This window comes from Xylocopa sonorina, chromosome 2 (assembly GCF_050948175.1).
Source record: "Xylocopa sonorina isolate GNS202 chromosome 2, iyXylSono1_principal, whole genome shotgun sequence".
Lineage (NCBI taxonomy): Eukaryota > Metazoa > Arthropoda > Insecta > Hymenoptera > Apidae > Xylocopa > Xylocopa sonorina.
In genome coordinates this window covers 9015502-9033315 of record NC_135194.1, presented here as the reverse complement: position 1 = coordinate 9033315, position 17814 = coordinate 9015502, and the positions used below count along the sequence as shown (strand labels likewise).

Sequence of the window (17814 nt, the reverse complement as noted above, 5' to 3'; positions counted from 1 at the left end):
AATGCGCGAAGCAATCGATGGGTGAACGTTACAAAGTGACGATTATGCGTTTAGAAACAGGTGGAATAATTGTCGATTGCAAAATTTGTCGATAAATGACTTCCGTTCATTTTATCGTGAACCAGAACGCACGCAGAGCAATTTAAAGGGTGAATTAAAATCGCAGAATCCTCTTGTCTTCGTGTTTTCCAAAATTCTTCGATTTTTATTGGACACGTTCGTCACTCGATTCGTGTCGATTAAGCTACTACATTGACTATACATAAACGTTTTTCTTCTTTATTGATTGTACGTTTGTTACGAATGAATTCGAGAGGGGGAAAGCTTTATAGAAACTACATCCACGCCTCGCAATTCCAGACTGCGCTAAATACCTAATTATTGTTGCATGACTCCGGAGCATTCACTCAGATCTGTTGCACGGAACGCACTGGCTATAAAAACGTATTCTTCCGCCAACAGTTCCTAGCTGTACTGTTCTTTAACTCGAAGGCCCACATATAAGAAGATTCATCTAAAATTAAGATACAAATAACTGGAAACTTCTTCCTGGCTGTTAATCAAAAGATTCAACCACCCCGTCTCATCCCACCTCATTACTTATTCTTGTAATCGTTTTATTAGTCTAATGGTTGAATACGAATTAATCAACTTCGTACACGTTGATCGTAAGTATCATTGAATGTTAATCGTGATTAAAATGTCGATCACGAATGGCCAACAGTATTCAACAACCGAGTTTAGACGATTCGTTAACTTCTCTCTTCGTTGCGCATGGAATTGCAGTTATCTAATCACAATACGCTTAATTAGTCAGCTGAGAGTGTTGGAACAACACTGAATCCTGACGTTTTTCCCACTCAGCCTTCCGATACTGTCAAAATTCCCAATGTTTCGACATAAAGTTACGTCACAATGTAACGTTTCTCAGTCGATTCCCTTGACACCTCCCAAGTTCCACGAAAACAAACTTCACACGCAGCTGCGCGTACTAATTCGCGGACTTTGTCGCGAAAGCGGCTCGTTTCCCACCGCGTTCGCCAATTTGCATGAGCAACCGGCAATTTCGCGCGATTTTCATACCCGATCGGGTCGACAGTTACGCGTGTGCGTGCACACATGGCGGATTTATCGCGGAAACAGTCGAATGGACGGAAAAGTGGTCGCGTAACGATCTCCACGAACGCGTTCATTCAGAATCGACCTGGACGAAAGGTGACGGGAAAGCGAGAGGAAAATGGACCACGGTTAGCCGCGTTCCGCCATAGTTGCTTGCGACCTAATGGGCCGTTGTTATCGAAAAACCGCGCGAGCATCGATCGCGCTGCCTTCGATCGTATCCTTGCGAAACGGGCAACGCCATGGGCGCCATTGAATCTGTGCCAACGCACGGTTTTCTCCATTTCGAGAGAGCTGTTCGCACGTGACAACGCCTTGTTCGAGTGGCCACCAGTTGGGACGCGATATAATTGTGTATCGTTCGATTGTACGGTTTTGATAAGTAAACGAAGATAAAACTTTAGCGTAATCTACCGCGATCGAAGATTAGACGGATATGCGACAAGTGTGCACTTTAGACATTTCTTCGTGTTGTCCTCGCCGATGGAAATCCCTTTGCAAACCTGTAACCGTAACCACAACCCCAGCCCTTCGAATCTTCCATCGATATCAAAACCCTGAAACCGCAAAGCTCGACTCTAATCGACTAAACGACAAATTCTGTAGTAGCTACACAGGATGCTTCATACATTCTCATATTAACCATCGATCGAATCGAACTGCTTCAAATTTCCAATCACTCGATTGTACTTTCCTCTCTAATACAATAATTACAAAGCTACGCAGGCAGAGAATACGATGAAAAACCCAATTAGAAGCAGGCTCGTTAGGAGATGCGAGCATGTAATTACAAACTGCTTTTAACAATCGTTACACACCGCGAAGCTCTAAATATACACGGTGTGATTTAAACAAGCGGCGCGCCGAACGTCGAATCAACAGGCTGCAGACACGGGATCGAGATACATGTAACGGTATATACGCGTTATTCCAGCGTATCGAACCAGGCACGAAGAGGAGGAAAGGAGGAATTATCGAGGGCAGACGTAGGAAAAGATCAAACCTTGGCGATCTGGAAGAGGGCCTGCCTCCTTGGCCTCTGCTCCTGCTTCATCCTCGTCCTTTCCCCGGCTCGCTGGCGAACAGACCGTTCTCCTAACCCTGGGACTCGCGCAGGGGCTCGCGCGACGATTTTTCTCACCAACTACGGGATCATCCGCGATCGATTCCCAATTGGCTCGTAACGGTAGCACTGGGCATGATTCAGCCGGTCTGGCCTCTCTCGAATGAACAACAAAACACGAGTGCACGGTAGGACGCGCGAGGGTTGCACGCAAAGCGACACAAGTACTCTCTTAGCCGGGCGTCGGTGCGACAATGCCCGGATAGGGCTGGGACCGCTCCGCGCCGACAGCAGCGCCCGTGGGACTCCTGCGGACAGGTTGGGAAACGCGGCGGACCTCGGTGAGCGCGGCTCGCGGGACCCGCATTTGTGCCATCCAGCTATAGTCTAGGTCGAAACGAGGTATAGTAAGGTACGCGTGTAGTACGCTATAATATACGATATTTCTGCGTGCTGTCGGCAACCACAGGGACGCAGACGATGTTTGGGTCGTCTGGATTGCGGTCAGACGCTTGCGAATTTCGCGTGAGATGGGGCAGAAGGGTGTTGTTTTAAGTAAGGCGTCCTGCGAATCAGTTTGTCGCTTCTGGTTTTCTACAATCATCTTAGAAGGTGTAAGGAATCAGTGCGTTTAACAGAGCAATGTTTTAAAATAAGATGAACGATTAAAATGGATGAATATATTCGTGTCTAAGTGTTTCTTGCTGGTTCTGTACAAGTTCGAGAGCCCAATCTACACAAATCTTAAGTGGGACATGTAGATCCTAATGTTTGACACTGAAAGTATCGCCATACTCTTCTCTACCAACCCCAAGAGTACACATCTTCCTTTTCATACCCATCTAAAGCGTAGAATCTCATAACGATATCCAACTTATCCAAAAGTATCCAATCTACGTAGAAGAGAATCGAATAAAAGTCTCGAACAAAAGGTTCATTAGAATATTTACGTATGCGTCCCTGCGATTTACTACAGTACACAACACACAGACGATCATTTTTACTACAAGGGCCCCAGCGTGGGTGAGAGGACTGGGGTCAGTTGTAACGTGGAGGAGAGAAGGGAGAGGCTGGCCTGGTGGGGAGAGCCGGCTTTTCGAACGAGCGGAAAGGGGAAGTGGCGAACAGGGCCACGGAAGAGGCCCATCTTGTGGTGGGGAGACACGGAGACGGCGGTGAACGTGCAGCGACAGAGAGGACGAGGAAGGGGCGACGAGGAGGTTGGGGAGAAACGAACGAGGGCCCCATCACGACACTGACAACGTTTTACGTTACGCTACGATGCTACGAGATTGTTACGCAATTTGATTCGGGAAAGAATGAGTAATTTTGGGAACTCTCCCTACCGCCATCGTCCTCTTCCTCTTCCTCCCTGCGAGGGCTCTATCGGTGCGTATCCACGGCCCATATTTTCACATTAATCCTCCCGCGCTAATTTGCACGTGTTCCTTTCCTGACCGTGTGAATCGAAACCGACGTTGTAATAGTAAGAGCTCCTCGTGGCTCGTTGGCAGGTTACGTCAGTGAATGGACGCACTACTTGCGTACGTACGGACGCATTAATATTAACCGCGGTGTGAGGTCGTTGGAGAAATTTAGTCAATGAAATCCGTGAATCATGAATTATATGTACCGTTTAGCAATCGATGATCGTTCGTACCAGTGTTTGGCTGTTGAACTCTGACTTATAATAGAAAGTGTTAATATTAATCCCATCATACTACGTGAAGGACTTCTGATCGCCAAATATAAACGAACAAGTATACACATCTGTTATCCACAAACCGAACGTACCATAAACTTTTAATAACAGATATTAACGCAATACACGGAACAAATTAACACCTATACAATAAAATACACCATTCTACACCCTAACTAACAGAGTATAATTTCAACCCTTTACCAGAAGTCTCGCAAAAAAATATTCGTTCGAACGCACCGTTCATGAAGTCGAAAAAAACGCGAATTTGTATCAAAACGGTTCCATTTGGTCGTCAGTCATCGAGACAGCTATAATCATTCCCTCCCTGACAACATGCGCGAGTACATATGGCGAATCGATAAACGGTTGCGAGTTTTTCCGCGTACTCGCACAATGGAAAGAACGGCTGGATACGATCGTGTTGCCGATGCTTGCGACAGAACGCATTCCTCGCGAATGGAACGCTGGCGCGTGTTCGAAGGTGGCAAAAAAATATTTTTTCCGCCGCGAGAAAAACGGTTCGCGAAGCCATCGCCGCGATTTACGATCGATGCGACGCGCGAAGTCTCAATCGAGAGCGTCTCAGCGAGCCGAGCTGCCTCGGTTTTAAGCGTTCTCTTGTTTCGAGGACAGGGTGTATAAAAGAGACTTGATTTAGATGACGCCCTCGCAACCGGTCTTTATATTTGCATGGCGCCCTGCTTCGATTCTTGCCCGTTTCTGCTTCGATAAACCAACGCCTCTACTATTTAATTATCCTGTAAATTACGAACTCATACGTATGAATGTCTAAAAAATAACATCGTAGCCGTAAAATTGGAAAAACTACCAGAATTATGGATTTATGGACAAAAACCAATTTAGTCGTGTCGAAGGAACGTTCTAAAATTCCCTTGTAATTGTCCCAATTCCATTTAATAGCCAACAGTGTTAGAAACCATTGAACGAAGTTACGTACAAGATCGGAGATAATTGGTAACAGCAATTTCCTACATGGCGAAGTGAACGGGTCATTTAACATGATTTCTAAATGTCTTAAACTACTGAAAATGTCTATCGTTATACAACGACGAGGAAATGAAATAAAAAAATTATATAAGCCCCGCTGCCAAATATTAGATACATCATAAACAATTTCTCCTACAGTTTTCTCGCAGATTTCCGTAGAAATTCACACGTGAAATCGACATTTGTTCGCTTGGAGTAATTTCGAGTGCTTCATAGCCGAGGATTGTCCTCGTCGATTAGCAGGCGATATTCCTAAGCACGTAGGACGCTGGTTTTCCATGGGTCTGGCGCTGTCTGAGGATTTCCAGACGCCACTTGCCAGCGTCCAACAACAATGAGGGACTTTCTTTTCGGGGCGAGCAAAACGAAACGCGATAACAAAGGGGCTGTTCGTCTCACGGCCGTGCTAGCCGCTTCTCCCTTCGCTTGGATACTCCGCAGACCTCCTACGCTGTCTTCGAGAATACACCGGATAACCGACAGACAATTGTCTCAAGTATTCCAGGAACCGTTCTTTTCCGCCGTTTAACACGTGTGCTCTGCTTTTTGTCACTGAACGTTTTCCACATCGCGTGCAAAAATGAACGTTACGCGAAAGCAGGGGGTCTGAAGAGGATGCTGCGCTTAACGTTGGGCTTGTTGCTTTCGATCGTTCTTCGAAAAATGCTAATTCATTAAATGGTCTGCCATTTCGAGGGGAAGAAAGCGTCGATGTGCCGTTTGCGAAACGTACAAGTGGAATTGGAGGGATAATCTTTTCCACGGAAAAATGACGTGGGCGGAAAATGCGAAAGTGGCGGCCTTTGTTCGAGATGAACGAATAGCCGAAGAGCTGTGTACGATGAGCCGTTCGTGATGCTTGCGAAAGTCATGGAAGACTCGCGCGTTTGCGATCTTTACGCGCGCAACTCGTTAGCCCAGTTATCGACACTCCTCCAGATTCTTTGCAAATGAATTCTCAAGTACATACGAATAATTGTCATAATGTTAATTGCAGCTTTATCCGTCTATTTAATTAAATGCTCACTGAAATTTCTGTCGCGTAATTTTTACATTTCTATAATAATATACGACTGCAAAATTTGCTACCGTTAAAAGTACCATTTTTAGAGATGCACCTGCGTAACGCATTCCGTGATTATCACGCGTTATACGATAATTAGAGGGGAACAGACAGCGATTAAAATGGCCCCGTCTATCAGTCGTGAGTTGCACTCTGTTCAGTTTCGAATCAGCACGATTTGAAACGCGCATCGAGGGTTGCATCGCGCAGCTAACAGCGCGTGCAACGATCGCTTATTCATTAGGACCCGATACACAATGGCGATATTAAAACGCGGTGCACAATAGTAAGTAGGCATAACAGTACTTTCTACCGCGAACGATTTCGATATGCGACACGTGGAGGAATCAAAGAGTACAGAGGTGGGTCGGTGCAAATGACAAGCTTCGAAATACGACGAGGGAACATCATGTTGTATCAGCTGACACCTATGCACACGGGACGAGTCACGGTATCAAATTGTAAATCGACTCGTAGACACCGTGACTTCACTCGTTTTGCTCTTTAATACGTCTGGAAGTTAATTTAATGTAGCGAAGAAAAAGAAAAAGTCGATATGATGTCATACGAGATGAGTAAAAGTCGAACATGGAGTTCATAAGATTTTGATAAAAGTTTTACACGATTTATATGTTTGATTAGACAGAATTTATTAAGTGATATTTGCATCGTTATGGGACTGTAAGGTGATTGAAATCAGTTAAAAATCTTCTACTTTGAAACATACCATTCGAGCAACCGAATACCTCGCCGTCAATTTCCTCACCGTTTGGCGTCCGCTTAACGCGAAACACAGCCGTTCGATTTTTTCGTTATTTCACTGATGCGGTTAAAATACGTGGCACGCACGTTCCAGGCGGGAATTCGACTGGCTCCCGATGCGCGCACCCCTTGGAGGGTTTCACCGACGCATCTGTCGCCATGCAACACCCTTCGATTCGATGCAGGTGGTAAAGTGCGTGTCCTTCGATTGAAGTCGCGTCCTGTTCGTGACGTTTAACATCGATATATACCTTTACACGTATCCCTCGCAATGATTCGTGGCGTTTTCAGAGGGTGGTTGCTTAATGAATCTTTTACGAGGCAGACAGTAAGAAGAGGGTGTTTTTAATCATTTGAAAATTATTTCTAAATATAAAACGTGAAATATACTATTTTTATAGCTGCTGCCATCGACATACAAACCCATCCTCACATAACAAACACGATTTATCGAATCAAATTCACCATAAAAATAATCCCAAATCCAATCCACGATATTGTACAAAAGATTTCCCAGAAGATTCATGCGGAAGCCCCGATTTTTCTCGAACCTGTAAGGCCTTCCAGACGCAGGTGTCACAGAGAAGCTTCGTGACATTCAGCGGCGTTAATGCGGCGGAAAAGGGCGCGCAGGTTCCAGTCGCGTACAATAGAGAAACAGGTAAGGGCTTTTCGAGTCGAAGCAGGGGTCGCGGAAGAGCTACCTGTCTCGTCTCGAAGCACGGTTCGAGATGAATCGTTCCGACTTTCAGGTGCCACCGTCGAGACGGTTCTTCCGTTCGTCTCCGTTGATCTGTGACTTCTCAGTGGCCATCTCGATTCCGTTCCGGCGCGGACGACATTTGCATTTGAAACGATACCCACGTAGCAGGGTCTGAGGATCCAGTTGCCCAGAGACGTTCCACTGGCAACTGGAGATGCACTTGAAACCATATATCAGAGCATCCTGATTCTGTGCTTCGATTCTGTCAGAAGAATTATCCTCTTCCCTCGTTTTTTAACTTGAAACAGGCTACGTGAATGCTCTGTGAACAGTAATTTTTTCTGGATTCTTCTTTCGAAAGTTGTAAAGCAATGATTACATCAAGAGTGACCTAGTTGGGGACCACGAAACCATCCGTTGCTATTCGAAGATTCAGATCTTAACGCGTCTCTATTCTTGCTCAGCTACATGGTCGCAATTTAAATATGATCGCAGTGGAGCATACCCAGAAAGTCAAAGCAACGTGAACAGACACGAGAACATTAAACGCCTCGCGTACGAGCCTAGTCAATCCGCAGAGCTGTGTAACGTCACAGAGAGGTCGAGAAGTCGCGGAGGAACGAGCGAAACGACGCGCAGCTATTCGGTTGGACACGTAGCACGCGCGAACCCTTTCCTTTCACCAGCGACGAGCATCGAGTATGCGTGGACTCCTCTGCTCTCGCGTTGACATTTACCCCCTACTCGATGACCCGAGAACACCTGCGACGCAGCTGATTGACCTCGGGTCCAACGGAGAATCGCAACCCCGTTGACACTTAACGAAGACAAACCACGCTGCCGCGTTGATCCAACTTCCCGCGTCGATGAGTCCAGACGGACGTTCGTAGCAGCCACGTACAGAGTGTCCGTCAAGTCTTCATCGTTTGACGAACGTTAATCCATGATGCATGTTTTCACTTCGTTACCGTTTCAATCAAATGTACTCGATTGGATGAATGAGAAGATTAATTTTAAAAAATGGATTAAGAGCGAAGGGAACAATGTAACGGTTCGATCAAGGGGTGAAACGATCTTCATGTACATTCGTAGAAGGGATGGAAGCTTAACGAGTAACCTGTATTTTGTATCAACGAGCACAGGTTGGTTAAAGTATGGTAATTAATTCAAGGAAGTCAGCTGGTGCAACGTGTTTCGTTAACGAGATTCAAGATCGTAGAAAGATAGAAGTTTACTCTTTTCGTAGATGGATTGTTCTGTCAAAATAGTATATCGTTTGAAGACTGTTCATAATTAAAATTCACTACGCGCAATAAAGATGTAAAATATTAGCCACGCTTCTGTTATTCTTTTGATAAAAAAAAGAGGAACCAAAATCGAAATGCGCGTTTAACAAGATCGACAGAAATTGCGGGAGTGCTCGATCGGATAATCGCGTCGATAAATCGATGAATCGAAAGCGGTGCCGCGCAGGCCACTGACATTTCGACTTCTTCATCGAGCACGGCGCACGTGCTCGCTGTTCGCGAGCAGGAAGAAGCGGTAAACCGAGTGCATCGATATCAGCGGAGTGCACCGCGGAGGGAGAAGTGCAATCGCTGCGTCCGCGTGCACCTGCGACTGAATTGCTTCCTGCACGATTCGCGTCGGGACAGCGATGACCGTCGAAAACAGGAAAAGAGTTTCTTGCACGATCGATTGCCTCCTGGACAGTTTTACGAACACCGTTCGATCGATTCGTTCGTTTGCGCAATACGAAATACTCGACTGACCTTTTAGAAGATTCTATCGTTTATATATATAAAGTCCATCTCTTAGAATAAGTCGCTTTCGAGGAACGATTTATCAATACTTTACAGATGGTAATGATGATGAACCGTAGATTTAGTTGGACAAGCCGGAACGGTGTTTAGATAACAGACGCAATTTTATCGTTTCTGATTCTCATCTTATTACACCTTCCAGAATCGTTTCTCAAAGTGAACGGGCACGCTGCATATACCGAGTGTGCAGGTAGCTCGAGCATCGTTATCGGGTATCAGCATCCGTCACGCTGACTTCACAGCCATAAATACAGCAAATAGTTGCCATAACTCGCGACCTCCGACCTCATCGGTAAACCGATTCGTGTATCGTGTAATACCGATTTCAGAGACGCTTCCTAAGAGAAGAGGAAAAGGAAAAATCGTCGTCGACCATGCACGAAGATTCTTCCTCGAATCGGACGTCGCTGGTTGCTGGCTAATTTATATGATTACCGTTACGGTTGCACAATCGAGCGCGGTCCTTTCACCGAGAACGCACGCGAGTAGCCGCGAATCTCTCTCTCTCTCTCTCTCGCGCTCTCCGCCTTTGCTCTCGCTTCAGCTGGATTTTTCGCGATTCCAGCTGGATTCACGGTTCACCGTGCCGCGATTAGCACGTGCGCCGCTCACCATTGGGCAAAAAGCAAACAGAACGCGCGCGAAACGCGCCAACCAGAAAACGACGCTGGGATATAAATGATCGCCTTCCGAGGGGATAAGATTCGCCATAAATAGAGCAACTCGTGGGGCCCTCGTTTTATTTGAACCGAGCCACGACATCGCGGTAACGCGCGCACTTTCTGCCCGCGATGCTCGCTCGTTAATTATCTCGCGATCCATTTGTCTGGCGGCGATCAAAAATATCGTTCCGCGGGGCCGTCCAGAGATTTTCAATGACGAATGAACGATAATGCTCGCGGAGGATCTAAATAACCTTGCTGATATCACCAAGAATATTTCTCATTTTCTTCTTACGTATTTTAATTACCATTACTTTCAACCCTACCATAAAATTGAAGTCAACGCAAATCACAGGAGTACAATCTAATATAAATGGTAAAAATCTATCGAATGGACGAGTAAAACATTTCTTAATCAAGACGAAATTAGTCGATAACGTTTCGTTTTAATTACGATAAGAAACCGTGGCGTTCAATTATAAATGACCGGCATTAACCCTGACGTTCGTTGTTTATGAGATCCCACCGCGGTCAGGCGATTAAAAAACCTTCGCTCGCCTAAGAAGCGAGCCCAGCTTCAACTGTAAACCTCGATCCCTTCCGTCTCGAATAGAAATCGTGGCCAGCATCCAGCGTCTCGTCTTTCGCTTTCTTGCCTCGCCATTAGAGGCTCCTAGCCCCGGGTTCGTCGAGGTGCTGCTCGCACGTGCGCTACTCGCCCCGGCAAAAGGAAGGAAAACAACATCGGGACGAGAAGAAGGAGGCAGAAGCAGAAACAGGTTTCCTCTGGGCGACGCTGCGGCTGCTGGTCCACGAAAACCGTCAACGGGTGGACGTTGAAATATAGTGGAAACGGGTCTATCGTTCGCCTCGCTATCAACCCCTATTCCACAATTCAATGTCCCTCGTGTTACGCCATTTTTAAGTGGCAAAAAGTTCCTTGCGACACGACGAAACTAACGGATCAACAAATCGCGTCGAGTGGACGTGTTCAACATTGACCTAGATGCACGTAAAACTCTGAGAAGGGTATCTGAATAACTGTTCCCCGAAGAATCATCGTTCGATGAATCACGAGAGAGAAGTTAACGAGAGCCACTTCGATCTCCGTTGCGTACTACCATTTAATTCTCGAGCCGTACTTTCACTCCGTGACACCGTCAGCGATCGTCGAGATAATTTTTCCCTAGCTGGGTGTCGTAATATTTTGCATGACGATGAGCGACGGAAGTTGGGAATCGACTACGGCTACGACGATTCACGGGCGCAAGAAGCGGTTCCAAGCGAGCGAGCATAGTGGCGTGCGGAACAGCGGAACTTGCGCAAATGAGCCACGATTTTGCAACTCAGCCGACAGTTTTGCGCGGAACACGCCCGGTGAACGTGTGCCCGTGGCAAGGAGATGAGATCGAGGGTATCGCGGCGTCAACCATGACGATGGCGATGATCTACGAGCCTTGGATGGGAATGGCGGCTCGGCTGAATGATCGAATGGCAAGAACCTGGCGACTGGGAGACTTAATGACACGCTGACGACGAAGCAGAGGAGCTTCAGAAGCGTAAAATGGCACGACGATGGAGATTGCGTCTATTAACGTGAAGGGCGGAAATAAAGAGTATGAGCAGGCTTGAAGATTGGCTCGATTTTTAGACAAAGAGTTTGTTGCGAATTACCACAGCGAGTGGAAAGTATCAGAGGCAAATAATTGGATTGATAAAAATCGCATTACTCGCAGACAAGGTCTGAGAAAAAAGGTGCAAGAAATTTTATAGCAGCTCGCGATATCGATGGGAGGGTAGAAATATGTTGATTAAATACGTAGCACGTATTGGACTAGATTCTATCGCTGGTCCCAATTCCACAGATCGGAACGTTGGCTAAGAAACGAGTTTATGCAGACAGTACAATACACTCATACCACTCTGCCAATTATCGATTTCTAATGATGTGTTTCTCAAGACAGCCGTTGAGAGGGAAGGAAAAAGTGATTAAAGAAAACCGTGTCATCGTTGGAATTTAAATACAGATTTTTTCCTCTTGATGGCTATCTAACTTTGTAATCTTATCAATTTCCTGTATCTTTAGCGATTCATGGAATGAATCACAATATAACCTCTCGAAACCTATCAAAGAAGAACATACAAAAAGAAAAGCTCTTATCAGCCTGGTTTCTAATCAATCCGCGACTCCACACTCAGACAACGCTTAATTGCATCTACCGATCGCGTACGAGAGAGATGAGAATAAGAAAAGCAAAGGAATCCGAACAGAAGAGAGTAAACGTAGCTATGACGCGATACGAAGACGGTCAGAAGAAACACGTCCCGGATCGGAGAGCCGAGGGAACCCGTTGCCGTGTTGTTTTCGTAGCCCGCAGGAGGCCGTGGAGTCGCTCGAGGAAAATGGTCGGCCGCGGAGACAGCCGTAGCGGCGGCGAACGCGTCGAAGAGGGACGGACGCGCGCGGAACCGGTTCTCCAAGGAGCGCACGGTGACCACCGCCGCCGCTGCTGCTGCCCATCAAGGGGAACGGTGTGTAGCAGCGCGCCTAAAGGAGGCTAGCGTGGCCTGTTACGAGAGAGAGAAACCGGTTCCGCGATACAAACTGGAGTAAAAGTGTGCTGCTGCATGTACGCGCGAAATCGAACCGCGTGCTTCCATGTTTATGACGCGGTTGGTGTTGATAGCGATTGATAGGACGCGCGGGAAGGACCACTGGGGGTGCACGGCTCGATCCTTTTACACGGGTGACGCGACTACGCGAGTACTCGTAGAAGATTCGCTGGGGGAGGCTGCGACCGGTTGAGAGAATGACAACCGAGCGGTTGTGTTGGTCCGTTTGATGGAACGGTGATGGGGAAAGTTGCCGATCGAGAAGGTAAATGGTGAGTGGTGTCGGTGAAGGTAACATCGAGTTCGATGTTTATTAATGTGTAACCGGTAAAAGCTTTTCAGAGGAACGAGAGGCAGGGATCGTAGCTTAGTTCATTCGACGGGGTGCCACTGCGCGAATACACGCGGAAATTAATGGTATCCGTGAACAAAGTAGTCGGACCATCGATACGCGTAATTTGTGTAGGTCGCGGGCAATATCCGCGAGTTTCATACCTCGGATACGGGACGGGTTTTCGAAACAGGATTTTATATGCTTTCGCAGACAACAAAAGGGGTTCTTTGCTATTCATATTAAGAGACCTTTGTCTCTGTTAACCGTGCCATTTAGATTTAATATGCCACTCACCTCGACGACAGACATGGTATTGTGCTAGTACTATTATTTCTGAACCTCGTACACGCATGCTCTCATTTTTTCCTTTTATATCACGCTACGGCATCTTTTCGGGTAGTGCGTTTGTAAGACAGGTTTATTTGGAAGAATTATCCCAGTTTTATCGGAGGATAACTTAAAGGGAAAACACCCTTGAATACTTTTTTACTCCATTTACTTTCGCAACGATGCAATCTTCATTAATTGCCAGGCATTCCGCAACGTCAGTAGCAAGAATAAACCGGAATGATCTCACGCCTACGCGTCACAGGGACTCGCGAGGAACGCTCGCGAGTAAAATACGCAACGCGGTCGGCATTTGCTTCGTGTTGTAACGTTTGCGAAAATAAAAAGGAGGAGAAGACAAAGATGTGACGCTCAAGGGCGAGGAGCTAGCGCTGGGAGCGCCTCCATTGGCCGGCGCGACCGTTGTGATTTCTCGAAACGTAGCCTGGAGATTTCAATGCCGCGGCGAATTGTGGCGGGAAGCCAGAGGGAGCCGCCATGTCGAGCTGACCCGGCTCGATGCTTCGATACAATTCGTAAAAATCCCTTTTCTAGGAAGGTTCTCGAGTAGGTACCTACGACCCCTTTCCCAAGATACCGGGGAAGGCTCGATTGTTATGCTACAGAGTAAAACCGATCGTAAATGCACGCAGCGTGGCACGAGAGTTTGGTTTCTTCGAGATGACGGGTTTCTCGACAGGCAACCATTCGTGAAAACCATCCAGGCTGTGAAATACGGGAAAAATATACCCATGAATTTTTAACTGTTTTTTCTGAATAATTATTTTATCCACGAGAAGTCTTCTGGAGCAGATCTAGTTCTTTTATTTTAGCGATATAAAAATTTGAACAACTTACAAAATTAGAGATATGACTCTTTAATTTCAGTGTACTTCAATTTCGTGTCCTCTTTTTTAAAATTAAAGTTATCCTGCGACACGCCTACGCAAACCACCGCAACCATTGCAAGCATTCTTCTTCAGGGTCTAGCGAATACCTCGTTACTTACCTATTACAAAACTGCACACTTCCATAAAAATACCTAACGTGCTTTACATTTCGCAACAAGTTTCTTCTGCGTATCATCACGTTCCTACCTAAACGAACAATTTCGATTCCATTCTTCCACGTAAAAAGTTCAGACGCGTAATCCTATCATCCCCGTATTAACCCTCTCACATTGTTCCGGTCCATTTAATCCTCTGGCGGAAGAAGTAGATTTAATTTTATTTTAAACTGCATCATAGCCAAAGCATTAAATACAGTAGCTAACATTCATAAACGAATTAATCCAATAACCGTTAAACCTGATATGAACCTCGAGTTGCTCGAATCAGCTGATTCACAAATTCGAATCTGCCATCGTACAAACTCGTGAATCTCTCCTACGATCCTTCAGAATTCGACGAAAAGAACCATTTTAAAGGACCATCCTGGTACCATCTCTAAACAGATGCTCCAAATATCGAAGGGACGCGAGAAGCTTCCGGAAACGTCGAGAGCCAGTAGCAGCGAGGTCCTTTGTTCTCCTAAAGGCGCTCGCGGAGCCGAGGTCAAGCGAAACGCAAGCGCGCGGTCCATGGTCGCGGCTGAAAACCAGTCCCCATTAAAAAGGCTCTCAGTGGCGCCTTCGCGTGGTGTTTCCCCAAGACTGGCGCAGGATCACCGCAGCAGCCGCCACAGCGGCCGTTCTCCAGGCTTGTAGCTCAGGATATTGACCCGGCGCGCGATGCCATCTTGGATCACGGTTTACGTGATCGTAGTACTACTCACAGCTGGCACCTACGTGGTCCCGCCGCGCTCCCCGATCGCTTTCGAAACGCGCGGCAGTTTCGAGCGCGCGCGCGAGTTTAAGCGACTGTTACCTTACCTTGACTCGTCCTGATTTAATCGTGGCTCGGCTACGTGACATTTTTGGAAACGCAACGCGTAGAACGGTCGATGGCGGCACTGATATTGTACTTCGCGACGGATAAGGTGAAACGCGTAATATCAGCAATGTTTTGGAACTCGTAATGTTACGCTAGCCTTGGGCCAATTTTACCAATTCCTCAGGAACCTTGGTAATTTCGCTCCTTTCGAAATCTAGGAGTACGATCGCTGGGTAGAGTCTATCATTATTTAGCCTTTCCAATCTAGATCTACATGGGCGAACCTCCTACATCGAAACGACTGAAACCGCGGTACGAAAAATCGGCGCCATTTTCCACGCCGTTTATCTATCCAATCCTCCGTAAGACGGCCAACAAAAGGCAGTATTCGCGGTTGCAACAGCGTGTAGGTACAAAAACAAAGGGATATTAACCAGCTACTGAAAAGTACAATCGCGCGTTCATCGGTATGATTTACGATCGCCTGGCATTGTTTACGAGCGCGGGGTGTGGACCCGTGCGTGCGTAGGCGTAAATCAGCATCGGCATTCTCTGTTCATTATCCTATCGCGGCTAGATCATCGTCGAGGATCCTACTGGGTACAATAGCGAGTATCTTCGCTGATAATAAATCTCCAGACTGTCTTTCGTGCCAGTCTTCGAGCGCGTGCAAAAATTCCAGATTTTTATTATTCTTTTTACGGTGAACCGTAATGAAAGGGAACTGTAATTGCGAGGAAGTTGTAGCAACGCGTGTAACATAGATAACCACGTTATTCGTGTGTCATCGTCCATTTGGTTGGCGATCCATTCTGGATTTAACAGAGAATTTGATCGCCATTGGTGCCTCTGCCACTGACATTTCTATTTATGAATGTAACGCGCGGTTTTGTACGTAGTATCGCGATGGCGGTGAAAGGAAAGGCGCCTGAAAGATTCACCGCGACTCGTACACGCGTATGCGCTTTGCATTGCTACAGGCGCAGCTGCGTTCGATGCAGCTCGTGATGTTACATACAAATACCGTGCGCTTCCTTGTCGATTGGAATTCTACGAGGCGTTGCGATTTATCAGGTTTGTTGCGACCACTAGTGGCACCAGTTCGCAACGTAAAATGATTCTGTTCCCAGATAACGACCATTACCTGCCATTGATGAATAGCGAGTTTTGAGTTCCCGTGCCGCTACCATTTGTCATCGGTCGCTTTATTGCATAACGGTTCAATTTATCCACGCAGAGGCACCATTCGAAGACTTTGCTCGATCTTAGTTTCAAGTTGGAGAAAGGATCGTTCCAGTTAGACGCGTTACAATTAGATCGCGAATGAGACCTGGTGAATGGGATATCGACACGACTCGATATTGATCGACGCATTCTAATTTATGTTTCCTTTGTTTTTCAACACTCGAACTGTAGAGGCGAAACGTTGCTCGGCTGTATTTCATCTATGATCGTCGAGCTTGTTCGGTTTAAGAGTACGTGAATGAGCGAAATCTCTCCGGAAGATCGAACCGAACGTATCCTCCAGCAACGATTACAAAACATCACGCTCAGCCACCTGTCGTAACTCCGTAGAGCGTTTAAATCACCTCTCTCTCCCTCTCTCGAGTTTCTTTCATATGTTCCCATTTAACCCGTTTAAATCATTCATGCCGCTACTGAACGATTTATGAAAAACGTCTAAAATAGCCGCAGGCTCTAACTCTGTTATAATCTCGATGTGAGGCAAGTTATAGCCGAAGAAACACGTTCCTGCCGCGTTGCCAGCATTTAGAAACCTCTCGCGAAATATAGTTCGAAGAATGTCAAAGGGAAGACCTTCTCGTCTACGTAACCTTTCAACGCTCGACGAAACACACCTGAATTAATTCGTAACGTTCTCAGATATAGACGCGCACGTAACGCGCCAGTTTTCACGGGCCATTACTCGCGCAATCCTCGATTTCGTGAGGGTGTGTTCTCACGGGGTGGTTACGCTCTCGGTCACCGGAAGGGACAGAAGCTTAAAAATCGATAGCTCGCTAGAGTACACATCGGAAATCCTCTATATCTGTTAGGAAGAGTCGAAGGAAACAGAAAGTAACGCTCCTCAAGCATGACACACAATTGTTCCTGTGGCGTGTCTTCGTGGAACGCGTTCAAGGTCTCCTCGAACACTTTACCATCGCTTAATTGCAAATCTACGCTTCGTAAGTAAGAGAGGGTTGCAAAGGTGACGACAAGATTGAAAAATGATTTCAATCATTGGCAACTTTGTAATACAAATTGTATAATGCACTCAAATTTCCAGCTGACCTGTCCAATCGAGGGGTGCAAAGTTCAGAAACAAGTGGAGCGTTTCTTCATCTGATAGGAGCACCTGCACCGACACAGGGAAATTATCGTGACCTCCGGCGCGGCGAACGTCGGCCATGTGAACCTACGAAGTAGAAGCTGTTCCGGTGACGGCTTCCGGTTTAACCTATACCCTGTTTCGCGTTCCCCCTAGGCGTCTTCGCCTTTCCATTCAGCCGACATCGTCTCTCTATCTCGTGGGCACTTTACTATACTATTGCCCGCCACGTGGTCACGCTCGCTGAACCACGTGGGACCAGTGGGTTCACGCGCGTCTTCGAGATATCGTTGGCCCTCGACGTTCACCCCCGATTCGCCTCACGCGTGTTCGCAGGCCACGCGAGGGACAATAACCTTTTTCTTCTTCTGTTTATACTTCGCGACGCGTATGTAAAATCGTTTGCTGCGGTTCTAGAGTACGATGGAC

At 46.7% G+C, this 17814-nt stretch overlaps 1 protein-coding gene across 3 annotated transcripts in view; it reads right to left on the bottom strand.

Moving 5' to 3' along the window:
• The window catches only part of Ec (ubiquitin specific peptidase echinus), an 86088-nt gene that overhangs the window by 28899 nt on the left and 39375 nt on the right, over positions 1 to 17814 (bottom strand). Inside the window, exon 1 of one of the 3 annotated variants that reach the window (XM_076910383.1) lies at positions 2123 to 2191. The exons of the other annotated variants lie outside the window; for them this stretch is intronic. Within the exon in view, the coding sequence (XP_076766498.1) occupies positions 2123 to 2173 (51 nt within the window). The 5' untranslated portion in view covers positions 2174 to 2191. Of the gene's footprint in view, positions 1 to 2122; positions 2192 to 17814 lie in introns of those variants that run through there. 3 annotated transcript variants of the gene reach the window in all.